The 13,583-nt window shown below is 45.8% G+C and overlaps 1 protein-coding gene across 1 annotated transcript in view; it reads right to left on the reverse strand.

Moving 5' to 3' along the window:
* Window positions 1-785: 785 nt before the first annotated feature.
* The window catches only part of dntt (deoxynucleotidyltransferase, terminal), a gene marked incomplete at both ends in the record, with an annotated part of 234,685 nt that continues 221,887 nt past the window's right edge, over window positions 786-13,583 (reverse strand). The window contains one exon of the mRNA XM_084153007.1: window positions 786-872. Within this exon, the coding sequence (XP_084009133.1) occupies window positions 786-872 (87 nt within the window). The remainder of the gene's footprint in view (window positions 873-13,583) is intronic.

A 13,583-nucleotide genomic window follows, 5' to 3' on the forward strand; every position in this document is an offset into this window, starting at 1 on the left:
ACGCTTATACCCCTCTCCTCTCTCCCTTTTTACCTCGTAGCCACCACAGGCAATTCATTTGTTGATTTATATAGCTTTGTATTAATCACATATGATAAGAATGCTCCGTGAAAAACAGGTTTTGAATGACAGAGCAGAATTTTTATTTGCTAAGATGCTAACAGAAAACAGCCAGGCACGATGAAAATAATAGAATCATGAATCATACATCAGCATGTAGTCTGACAACAGAACACAACTATAGAAATCAACCCAGATTAGGGTCTTTGAAATGAGATTGCAGTAGTGTGTAGCCGAGTGGGGAGACAGATGGGAATTATGTACTGCAGTGGTTCCCAAACTGTGGGGGACACGAGGGGTTGGCAGGGGTAGCGCGGAGTTCCCCAAAACATATTTTTTTAAGGAACTCAGTCAGGCTTTCAACTTACTCTTGAAAGGTGCAATTTCGAAATTTGGTTGTGCATCAGCAGTTTTTCCTTTTGTCATGTCAGTCATTAGAGAGCTACTTATATCTTGTCAGAAATGTCCAGATCAACTAGCCCATGTCAGCTAATGTTTTTTAGCTAGGTTGTTTAGCCAATAGATTTTGTTGTAATGATTAAATCACTCAGATATTGAATAAAACATGCCAAAATGTGTAGAACTGCAGGAAATTAGCTTTAAAACGGCAGAATCTTCTCTCCACCTCATGGCAAAATGTGTTCCCCAATGATGGAGTTTGGGAACCCTTGATGTACTGTATGTATAAAGTTGGTATTGTATGGGTGTCTGTGAGGGGAAGATGCTTATGCATTTCTCTGCCAAGGCTCCACATACTCCAAACCCAGATGGGCAAAGATGTCCTCCTCAGTAGTCGCCGGTAGGAATAGTTTCTGGAGAAAGAACAAAGACAAAATTGATGGTTGGATTCATAAATATGGTAGACATAAGAGATATGTGAAGTTGGGATTTGCAACATTACAAACACATAAATAGAGACTGTGAGAGTTGACATGGCTTGATGGCAAGATGCCACGCACGCACTGAAAACTGAAATCTCAAGTTGCAAACCATAGAAGCCCAAGTATGAGCAGATCAGAGATCAGATCAGAGTGTTATGTGGGCAGCTTGTCTCTCCCTTTTCTGTTTCCCTTCCTCCTTGTTTTGTCCCCTCTTTGTCTGTTGTATCTGTATGTGTGTTTGTCCCCATTATGTTGGTGCGTCTGCCGGTGTGTGTCTGGAGTGGATCGGGGGGCGTGCTCAGGATCTGCCTCTCCTGTGCAGTTGCGGGTTATTTCCATTGATTCCTGCCTACGCAGCTGCATCCTATTCTCTCATCAACCTGCACTACTAATTCCTGGGCATGGATCTCCACCGGCGCCAGATCGTTGTTCTTACTAGAGCGGTAACTTGGCTCACCAGTAGAGTTAAATTGTCTTTGTCTTCAGCCTGGCTCTTTACTCTCCTTAACCTGTCGTTTGTTTTGTCTTCAGTTCAGACATACCTCCCAACCTGCCTGCCTGCCTTCCTGCCTGCCTGCCTGCCTGCCTGCCTCAGCCTCTCCTTCCTCCGGAGCCGACTAGCCCACTCTGTTCCTTTTCTTCAGTTGTTTTTTGGACTAAGTTAAATTGAACTTTTATTAAAATAATTTTTGTTTCTTCCACTCCCTTAGTCGTGTTTTGTTTCTCTGAGTGCTGGGTTTAACCATAGCTTAACAGAACGATCTGGCCATGGACCCAACAGAGAAACAGCACGGGGCAAACAAAGACAGCTTCCAACAAGCTATCCAGGCTCAAGGAACGTTGCTAGGACAGCATGACCAATTGATTCGGACTCTTTTGGAAAATAATCATCAACTGCTGAACCAGGTGACTCAGTTAACAACACAAGTCTCTAAATTGTCTGTTATCAGTTCTCCATCTCTCTCTGACCCCCAGTTTGATGCACCCCAAGTTGTTTCCTCAGACATTATGCAGGCTTCGTTCCATCGGGAACCCCCTGTCACGTCGCCTGAACCGTTCAATTGAGAATTGGACAAGTGCCGGGGATTTTTGCTTCAGTGTGACTTGATTTTTCGGCAGAGACCACTGTCGTTTTCTACTGATTCCTCTAAGGTACATTATGTTCTGGGGCTGTTAAGAGGGAGAGCTCTGGTTTGGGCTGAGGCTGTGTGCTCAAATCAAACTTTGACTGGATTGACTTTTGCTGATTTTTCTGCTAAATTGAAGACTGTTTTTGACCATCCTGACCATGTGGGTAATTCCTCCAAGATACTTTTTAATTTGAGGCAGGGTTCTAACAGTGTGGCTGAGTACTCTATTGAGTTCTGGACTTTGGCAGCGGATTCCAAGTGGAACAATGTGGCACTTCAAGGAGCATTTCTAAACGGTTTGAATGAAGCTATTAAGGATGAACTGGCTGCTCGTGACGAGCCACATGATTTACATTCTCTCGTTTCCCTGTCCATTAAGCTAGACAACCGGTTGCGGGAGAGGCGTCGGGAGAGAGGCGGTCGGCCACATCTAGGAGGACGAGTTCCCCCAGCCTTCAACCACTCGAGTCTCGCCTCCCCGGAGCCGGCAGCTTCTTGTTCCTGATCCCATCCCGAGCACAGAGGAGGAACCAATGCAAGTGGGTCGAGCTCGACTACCTCCAGCAGAGCGGCAACGGCGGGTGAGTGCCTGTACTGTGGAGACGCCACACACATTCTGGCTACATGCCCTAAGCGACCAAAAGACAAGGCTCGCTCGTAACGGTGGGTCTACTTGCGAGCCCAGAGTTAGATCCTGAACCCATCATTCCCCGATTACAAGTACCTGTAACCTTACGTTTCCAGAGTCATTCCCTGCCACTCTCAGCTCTCATAGACTCAGGTGCAGAAGACAACTTTATTAGCCACCAGTTCGTTACACAAGCTCGTATCCCCGTGGAGCCACTACCTACCCCCATTCGAGTCACAGCCCTTGATGGGCGCCTCCTCGCGGAGATAACTCATCAAACCACCCCCATTTCCCTAGTGATTTCTGGCAATCATTGTGAAAGCATTCAGTTAAGAGTTATGTCTGGCTCAGCTACCCCCCTAATCATTGGCTTCCCCTGGTTGGCTCTTCACAACCCACAAATTGATTGGACACGTCACACCATTCTCAGTTGGAGCACTAACTGCCATTCAGAGTGCCTTAGGTCAGCGGTTCCCCCCACTAAGTGTAACCCAACTCATCCCTCAGCTCCTCCCGATCTGTCATCTGTCCCCAAAGAATACCATGACTTAGCTGAGGTTTTCAGTAAGGACAAGGCTCTGTCTCTACCACCACATAGGCCTTATGATTGCCCTATTGAACTGTTTCCTGGTGCTCCCTTGCCCTCTAGTCGCTTATACAATCTGTCCCGACCGGAAAGAGAGGCAATGGAGCAGTATATTGGTGATTCTCTGGCCTCGGGCATAATCCGTCCCTCGTCGTCTCCTTTGGGTGCAGGTTTCTTTTTCGTTGAAAAGAAAGACAAGTCGTTACGCCCCTGTATCGATTTCAGGGGTTTAAACAACATAACTGTTAAAAACAAGTATCCCCTTCCACTCATCAACTCAGCTTTTGAACCTCTGCATGGCGCCACAGTTTTCTCCAAGCTCGACCTCAGGAACGCTTATCACCTTGTCAGAATCCGAAAGGGAGATGAGTGGAAAGCCGCTTTTAACACTCCACTGGGGCATTTTGAGTATTTGGTCATGCCCTTTGGGCTCTCAAACACCCCTGCTGTATTCCAAGCCATGGTGAACGATGTTCTTAGGGATTTTTTGAACTGTTTTGTCTTTGTATACCTGGATGATATTCTTGTTTTTTCCAAGTCACCCGAGGAGCATGAGTCACACGTCCGTCAAGTCCTTCAACGGCTCTTGGAGAATAAGCTGTACGTCAAAGCAGAAAAGTGTGAGTTCCACAAACAGTCTACATCGTTCCTTGGTTTCATCATTGAGAGCGGGCAGGTGAAGGCGGACCCCGAGAAGATCCGGGCAGTGACGGAATGCCCCACACCCACCACCCGTAAGCAACTTCAACGATTTTTGGGCTTTGCTAACTTCTACCGTAGATTCATTAAGGGTTTTAGGAAAGTGGTGGCACCCCTTACTAGACTCACATCCCCAAAAGTCCCTTTTCTGTGGTCCCCTGAGGCGGAGCAGGCGGTAGGGGTTTTGAAGGAACTGTTTTCCACCTCCCCCGTGTTGATACACCCCAATACCTCTCTGCAGTTTATTGTGGAGGTGGACGCGTCTGACTCAGGTGTGGGAGCAGTCCTCTCCCAGCGCTCCCCCACTGACCAAAAGCTTCACCCCTGTGCTTTTTTCTCCAAGAAATTGTCACCCACAGAACGGAATTACGACATTGGAAACCGGGAACTGCTGGCGGTCAAGCTAGCACTGGAAGAATGGCGGCACTGGCTGGATGGAGCTGAACTGCCGTTTGTGGTCTGGACAGACCACAAAAACTTGGCTTACATCCAAGCCACTAAGAGACTCAACTCACGCCAAGCCAGATGGGCCCTGTTTTTTAGTAGGTTTAACTTTATTCTAACATACAGACCGGGGTCAAGAAATGTTAAACCAGATGCTTTGTCCCGCCAGTTTGCTGACCCTTCGGAGACCAGCGAGCCTGAGGCAGTCCTTCCTTCCTCATGCGTCGTGGCGGCAGTACAGTGGGAGATCGAGTCTCTTGTGAATACTGCACTTGCCACGGACCCGGGACCGGGTGATGGACCTCCCAACCTACTCTTTGTTCCCGAGACGGTCCGGTCTCAGGTGTTGCAGTGGATTCACACCTCACGTTTTGCTGGTCACCCTGGGATGAGACGCACGTTGACGCTGCTTAAGAGACATTTTTGGTGGCCTTCAATGGAAACTGACGTTCGGGCTTTTGTGGCAGCCTGTTCAACCTGTGCTCGGGGCAAAGCCTCCCATCAGTCCCCTTCGGGGCTGCTGCTACCCCTCCCAGTTCCCAGCCGTCCCTGGTCCCACATAGCCATGGATTTTGTCACCGGCCTACCCAAGTCTGAAGGTAATGATACTATACTTACCATTGTGGACAGATTCTCTAAATCTGTTCACTATATAGCATTACCAAAATTACCGTCTGCCAGTGAGACAGCGGACCTCCTAGTCCAACATGTATTCCGTCCCCATGGAATACCTGTGGACATCGTATCTGATAGAGGCCCACAGTTTACTTCCCGTGTTTGGAAGGTTTTCTGTTCTGCTTTGGGTGCTTCCGTTAGTCTGTCCTCAGGGTTTCATCCCCAGACCAACGGTCAAACAGAAAGAGCCAATCAAGACCTCGAAGCAACCCTTCGTTGTGTGGCTGCTCAACATCCATCATCCTGGGCCAAACATCTGCCTTGGAGAGAGTACGCCCACAACTCCCTCACCACCTCTGCCACCGGCCTTTCACCCTTCGAAGTAACCATGGGTTATCAACCCCCTCTGTTTCCTGCTCAGGAGAAGGAATTGGCTGTTCCTTCGGTTCAGGAGAACCTCCGCCGCTGCCAGAGAGTGTGGAGCGACGCTCGGGAAGCGTTGCTTCGGACCACCGACAGGAACAAGACGACAGCGGATAGGAGCAGGACTCCCGCACCTGTGTTTCATCCTGGTCAAGAAGTTTGGCTGTCATCAAAGAACGTACCTCTTCGTACCAAATCACGCAAGCTGTCTCCTCGGTACCTGGGTCCGTTTGTGGTGGAGTCCATCGTTAACCCCGCTGCGGTTCGTTTGAAGTTGCCTTCAGCCATGAAGATACACCCTACTTTCCACGTCACCCAACTGAAACCTGTGTCCTCCAGCCTTTTGTGTCCGCCGGCAGATCCACCTCCACCTGTTCGCCTCATTGACGACCATCCGGCCTACACCGTCAGTAGGCTCCTGGACTCTCGGAGGCGGGGTAGGGGTCTCCAATACCTAGTCGATTGGGAAGGTTATGGACCAGAGGAGAGGTCTTGGGTCCCTAAGCGTTTTGTGTTGGATCCTCAGCTGATCACGGACTTCCATCACGACAACCCTGACAGGCCTGGTGGGTCGCCAGGTGGCGACCATTGAGGGGGGGGTACTGTTATGTGGGCAGCTTGTCTCTCCCTTTTCTGTTTCCCTTCCTCCTTGTTTTGTCCCCTCTTTGTCTGTTGTATCTGTATGTGTGTTTGTCCCCATTATGTTGGTGCGTCTGCCGGTGTGTGTCTGTAGTGGATCGGGGGGCGTGCTCAGGATCTGCCTCTCCTGTGCAGCTGCGGGTTGTTTCCAGTGATTCCTGCCTACGCAGCTGCATCCTATTCTCTCATCAACCTGCACTACTAATTCCTGGGTATGGCTCTCCACCGGCGCCAGATCGTTGTTCTTACTAGAGCGGTAACTTGGCTCACCAGTAGAGTTAAATTGTCTTTGTCTTCAGCCTGGCTCTTTACTCTCCTTAACCTGTCGTTTGTTTTGTCTTCAGTTTAGACATACCTGCCTGCCTGCCTGCCTCAGCCTCTCCTTCCTCCGGAGCCGACTAGCCCACTCTGTTCCTTTTCTTCAGTTGTTTTTTGGACTAAGACAAATTGAACTTTTATTGAAATAATTTTTGTTTCTTCCACTCCCTTAGTCGTGTTTTGTTTCTCTGAGTGCTGGGTTTAACCATAGCTTAACACAGAGATCATGTTGGTCTCAGATGAACACAAAGATAACCTCACTATATCCATGGGTCAACAAATACTTTTCTCTTCTGCCTCACAACAGTACCCCTTGAACCAAGCATGCGCAGTTGCTATGATTTTATGAAAATCAAACCTATCAAGATGTACATTAACTCATAAAGTAGAATGGAGGCTATCAATCTTTTGGTACAGTAAATGTGCCAACACTGACCATAGTGTGAGCACCCAGATTTATATCCAGCTGTCTGCGTCATAAACACTCTGACCTTGCTCTAAGTAACGCCACTCTTGAAGAGACCATTTTCACTGACAAACACGGAAGGGATTTTAATGGTTTGGCATACACAAACATCATATGATAAGTTATGTCTATATAGCTACGTTGGGGTGGCGAGCCTGACTCACCTCGTGAGCGTGAGATGCCCGGTGAAAAGCTGTAATCCTTGAAGTGCTAAACTAGACCTGACACACAGAAATTAGAAGAGAGGGGAAACGGGTACGTGTTGGGCCCCTCTGCCAGCTAATGGCAGATGATAAACAATCATAACTGGTAGGAGAGAGGGAAAAGCACTTCTAGGCATGTATCCTGCCATTCTAGACCGTTATTTACAATGCAAATGACAAGGGGGACTTTACATTTTAGCCATATAGCAGATGCTCTTATCCAGAGCGACTTACAGTTAGTGAGTGCATACATTTTTTTTCACATTACAGGCCCTGAGTGCATGCTGGGTAAAAGCAGTCAAGCCAGCCCAGGTCCAGTCTGTGTAAATATCACTCCCTCAGTCTTCATTTGACTTATGTCTCTGTTGATAAAATCAATCTTCCTAACAGTCAAGCCTTAAATCTTGATAAACCTAAATTTGATTATGACCTGACACTCAGCAAACACAGTCATACCCGCATGGCTGGCAGGGGCACACACACACACACTTCGAGTCTCGTCCACCAGCTAAGTGGATGATTGTTTCTCTGCAGGTCACCCTCGCTCACTCTCACATACAGTAAGCTCTAGAGAAAACCCCCCCATGGTTACAGCACATTAAAACCTTTCCACAGAGATGGGTGCCATTTGCTCTATTCTTCACAACAACTCCCTAGTACCAGAGCAGACCACCAGATAATTTTTTCCTCTCAGGAAGTAAATAAGTCAACATCCACACAGTGACTGGGAAACTGGTGAAGTAGTTACATATAAGAGCTTTGGACAGTCAGATCTGAAGGTGATTTAGCTCATAGAGCATCATGTTCAGGCATACTTAACAAGATGCATGCTTACTGTTCAAAAGGCTCTACGAAAAGCTATGGTAAGTTCTAAGGTCCAACTAACAAAGGAAACAGTACAGACAAGGATCAGCTCCAACAAATGACCAATTTAGCCATTGTCCTGGATCAGGACTAAGCCTGGTCTGTCAAAATGTGAACTCAGTCCAATCCCTCCAATCCCCTCTGGGGATAACTTTCCTTTAATTACTGACCACAGCAAACTGGAGTGTGTGTTACTGCATGTCAATGTCCTTGCCTTAATGACCAGCTAATCAGCGGTGTATTTCTTCTGCCCGCTGTATAATTACAGCTCTCATGGATGTGAACACAGACATCAGGCCCTCTAAACATCTGCCCTCTGTCACTGCCTCCTTGCCATGACACACAGGCTGATGGATGGGTCTGATGGAAATGATTGGCTGCCACTCAAAGAGTCATGCACATCCATACAAACACACAAATGAATGCACACGAACATGCACACACACAAATTCAAACATTTGTTTTACTATATTTGTGGGGACCAAACAATTGATTCCCGTTCAAAAACCCTAACTCCTAACCCTAATCCTTGAGCCTATACTAGTATTTTTCCTTGTGGGGAAATGTCCACATTTTCCTTGTTTTACTATCCTTGTGAGTCACCACAAGGATAGTAAAACCAAACACACACACACACACACACACACACACACACACACACACACACACACACACCACACACTGGAACAGACTTGCTGGATTGCGTGTCCTCAGACACAGTGATATGCAAACACAGTTTAATAATATGCAAATCCACACTAAATAAACAACTCATAGGAACATGTAAATACAAATGTTACACAAAAACACTACAAACACACACAACAGGTGGCCTGTCAGAGAGTACTTTCTTTTGATTGTACTCAGTGATGATATTCATAATAGCTAATACACTAGCAGTATGTCTGAAGGATATGGCAATTCAGGACTGTTGTGTTTGTTTTCTTCTGTTGGACAGCAAGCAATGAGTGTAAATTATTCAAAGGAAAATAAGTATTTAGAAATAGTTTCCTTTGAAACATTTCCCATTTACATTTGAGCCCAACTTTGACACCTCTGAAAAATTCCCCAGGGCTAAAGAACACATTTTTTCTGTAAGAGAGAAACATATACAGTACATTCACCTATAGTGTACTGTATCATATTTCTACTGTATCCATAGCGTACTATTCCTGTGGGTCTCTCCATTAGAAATCAATAGATATCAAACCTCATCAGGACTATTACATAAGGCATACCAGCGTGGGCCACAGCCTTCCTCCCTCTCTTTGTTTAGATATTTTTCTCCTTACCGTCACCACCTGGAAACACATTGTTATTGCCAAGAGAGTGATGAATCGAACAATCTTTTGATTGTCTCTAAATTAATCTATCTTTATTGCAGCTCACAGGAAAGGGCTGACAGTGGCGAAAAAGTGGGAGTCGATTAGGGCCTCTGCTGTCCTATTGAAACGATCCACCCACAATCAGCACGCACACACACACACACACAGCCTTCTTCAGGCACCCTGGGACAGCAGAATAGAACCAGGGAGAGAAAGGAGACGACTCAGACACCTCACTAATCAAACCAGCAATTAGTGTTAGCATCATGAACCACTCAGAACCATAAAAAGGCTATTGAGCTGAATGTGGTTTACATTGCCTAGCTCTCTCAGCCTGCTAATCAGCCAAATACACTGGGCAGTAAGGGGAAACAGTGCCAGATAATCAACCTTTTAATCATACACACAGAATTAGTTTATTTGGCCACCAGGGTTTTACATCTTTGTTTAATTTGTGTTTATGCAGCCACATAAACATTAGTAAAAAAACGTTTTTTGTTGATAAGAGTTTCCAAATGTAATGAGCAAAGGAAGACAAAGTCATTAGGCCAGTGTAATATGTCCTCACTACATCTCATTGTCTATTAAGCAGAATGCTCTATTTCTTTCCTCTAACACTTTCCTTCAACCCTACTTCATATGGCCTACATAACACGTCACTGTCATACAACTAACATAAGCCCAAATCACACGGAGGGACGTCCGTCAGCGATGTGAATTTGAGTATGCGTGAGTAGCAAGAGTTAACTCACAAAGATAGTGTAGTGTTCGCCAGCAGAATTGTCATGAAAAGCCATTGTAAACAGTTGTAATCTCTCTTGAAATCGGAGTTACCTCATTCCTCAAGTTTTCCAGCTGTAGCCTTCGCTATAATATGCCTATGATCGAAATCAACACAGGTAGGCTGCCATTGTTTTCAAATAGGTAACCTATTTGTCAGAAAAACCATAGCCTATACATCCCAATAAACGTTTTAACCATAAAACTTTACTTAGCAAAGTAGAGAAGATCAAAACAATTCCTCTAATTCTCTAGACCAGACTTGAATAATTTGAACCAAGGCACTCAATAGCCATGCACTTTGTTTTAACTTTATCAATCAAATTGTCTGTAAGCAAAAATGGCAAAACTGTAAGAATTTACATTGACAACGTGATATACAGTGCCATCAGAAAGTATTCACACCCCTTGACTTTTTCCACATTTTGTTGTGTTTACAGCCTGCATTTAAAATTGATTAAATTGAGATTTTATGTCACTGGCCTACACACAATGTCCCACAATGTCAACGTGGAATTATGTTTTTAGAAATGTTTACAAATTCATTACAAATGAAAAGCTGAAATGTGTTGAGTCAATAAGTATTCAACCCCTTTGTTATGGAAAGCCTAAATAAGTTCAGGAGTAAAGATGTGCTTAACAAGTCATATAAAAAGTTACATGGACTCACTCTGTGTGCAATAATAGTGTTTAACATTATTTTTGAATGACTACCTCATTTCTGTACCCCACACATACAATTATCTGTAAGGTCCCTCAGTCGAGCAGTGAATTTCAAACAGATTCAACCACAAAAACCAGGGAGGTTTTTCAATGCCTCGCAAAGAAGGGCACCTATTGGTAGATAAAAACAACAACAACAACAACAACAACAACAAAAACAGATATTGAATATCCCTTTGAGCATGGTGAAGTTATTAATTACACTTTAGATGGTGTATCAATACACCCAGTCACTACAAAGATGTAGGCGTTCTTCCTATCTCAGTTGCTGGAGAGGAAGGAAACTGCTCAGGGATTTCAACATGAGGCCAATGGGGTTTAAAACAGTTACATAGTTTAATGGCTGTGATAGGAGAAAACTGCGGATGGATCAACAACATTGTAGTTAATCCACAATACTAACTAAATGACAGAATGAAAAGAAGGAAGCCTGTACAGAATACAAATATTCCAAAACATGCATCCTGTTTGCAATAAGGCACTAAAGTTAAACTGCAAAAAATGTGTCAAAGAAATTAACTTTATGTCCTTTATACAAACTATTATGTTTGGGGTAAATCCAACACAACACATCAGTGATGTACCACTCTTCATATTATCAAGCATGGTGGTGGCTGCATCATGTTATGGGTATGCTTGTCATTGGCAAGGACTAGGGAGTTTTGTTGATATAAAGAAACAGAATAGGTCTAAGCACAGGCTAAATCCTTGAGGAAAAACCTGGTTCAGTCTGCTTTCCAACAGACACTGGGAGACAAATTCACCTTTCAGCAGGACAATAACCTAAAACACAAGGCCAAATATACACTGGAGTTGCTCACCAAGATGACATTGAATGTTCCAATGTGACCTAGTTAGAGTTTTGACTTAAATCGGCATGAAAATCTATGGCAAGACTTGAAAATGGCTGTCTAGCAATGATCAACAATCAACTTGACAGAGTTTGAAGATTTTTTAAAAGAATAATGTGCTAATATTACAATGCAAAGCTCTTAGAGACTTACCCAGAAAGACTCACAGCTGTAATCACTGCCAAAAGTGATTATAACATGTATTGACTCAGGGGTGTGAATACTTATGTAAATGAGATATCTGTATTTCATTTTAAATACATGTTTTCACTTTGTCATTATGGGGTACTGTGTGTAGATGGCTGAGAAAAATATATATATATTGAATTCAGGCTGTAACATTTTTTTTTTGAATAAGTCAAAGGGTATGAATACTTTCTGAAGGCACTGTATTCTTTCGAAACACAACCCAGTTGATAAATGTAGAATGTCGTTGCATTCATGCATTGGTGCCACATTATTATTAAAGCACTAGCCTATACATAATATTGGCTTGCAGTTAAACATATCACTAAATAGAAACTTTCTAACAATACTGTCACGACTTCCGCCGAGGCTGCCTCCCCTCCTTGTTCGGGCAGGTTTCGGCGTTCGTCGTCACCGGCTTACTAGCTACTGCCGATCCCATTCTCATCACTCCACTTGTCATGTCTCGTCTTGTCAATCACTCACACCTGGTGCTCATTCCCCTAATCAGTATGTGTATAAGTGTTCCCTCTGTTCCCCTTGTCTTTGTGAGTGATTGTTTCATTGTGAGAGCGAGTAGCTCGGTTGAGCTACTTCCATTTGTTATTGCCAAGGTGGAATATTTCCCTTGTGATAGTTTCGTTTTGACGCTGGGTGCGTTTTATTTATGTAAACGGAATAAACTCTGGACTTCGGTGTTTTACCTCCTGCGCCTGACTCCTTCATTCACACCTCGTCACACATACATTTCACAATTCCACCGGATCCAGCCACCTACACCCCAGCCCCTGGAGGGATCCAGATATCTCGGCCACTGGCGTTTGATGGGACGGCAGCGCGATGTAAGGGATTTCTGCTCCAACTAGAGTTGTATTTCTCCAGCATCAGGCCGGCGCCACTGGAGCGGGAGAAGGTATCCGTCCTCGTTTCCTGACTTTGTGGGAGAGCGCTGGAGTGGGCCAACGCGGTGTGGAACGAGGGAGGTGCCGCGTTGAAGGACTACGGGGAATTTGCTCGCCTCTTTCGGGCCGTTTTCGATCACCCGCCTGAGGGTCGAGAGGCGGGCGAACGACTGGTCCATCTGAGGCAGGGGACGAGGACCGCACAGGACTACGCACTGGAGTTCTGGATGCTGGCAGCGGGGTCCGGGTGCAACGAGCAGGCCCTGATCGACCATTTCCGGTGCCACCTAAGGGAGGACGTCCGACGGGAGCTAGCCTGCCGTGATGCCATGCTATCGTTCTCCCAACTGGTGGACATGGCCATCCGGCTGGACAATCTGCTAGCAGCCAGAGGACGTCCTGGTAGGTGTCTGCCCGTTCCCACTCCGGACGACTCTGACCCCGAGCAGATGGAGCTGGGGGGAGCCGCCGGTCGAGAGAGCGCAGGAGGACAGCGACAGTGCCACTCTGGTGGCACGAAGGGACAATCCACCTCACGTCGCAGTCAACGTTCCTTTGGGTCTGGAGGCGGTAGGCAGGGTATTCACGCATCACCCCAGGTAACGAACACCCAAACTTGTTCAGAGCCCTTTGCGGCGCACTGTACCTTATCTATCTCCTTTCCCAATCACCTGGTAGTTTCCCAGTGTAAGGCACTAGTCGATTCAGGCGCATCTGGGAACTTTATGGACAAGGCATTTGCACGCCGTCAAGGCATTTCATTGGTTCCCCTATCCATTCCACTCCCCATCAGAGCACTGGATAGTCGACCATTAGGGTCCGGGTTGGTTAAGGAGGTTACTGTACCAGTCACCATGATT

This window comes from Coregonus lavaretus, assembly GCF_964263955.1.
Source record: "Coregonus lavaretus genome assembly, chromosome: 1".
NCBI classification, from domain to species: domain Eukaryota; kingdom Metazoa; phylum Chordata; class Actinopteri; order Salmoniformes; family Salmonidae; genus Coregonus; species Coregonus lavaretus.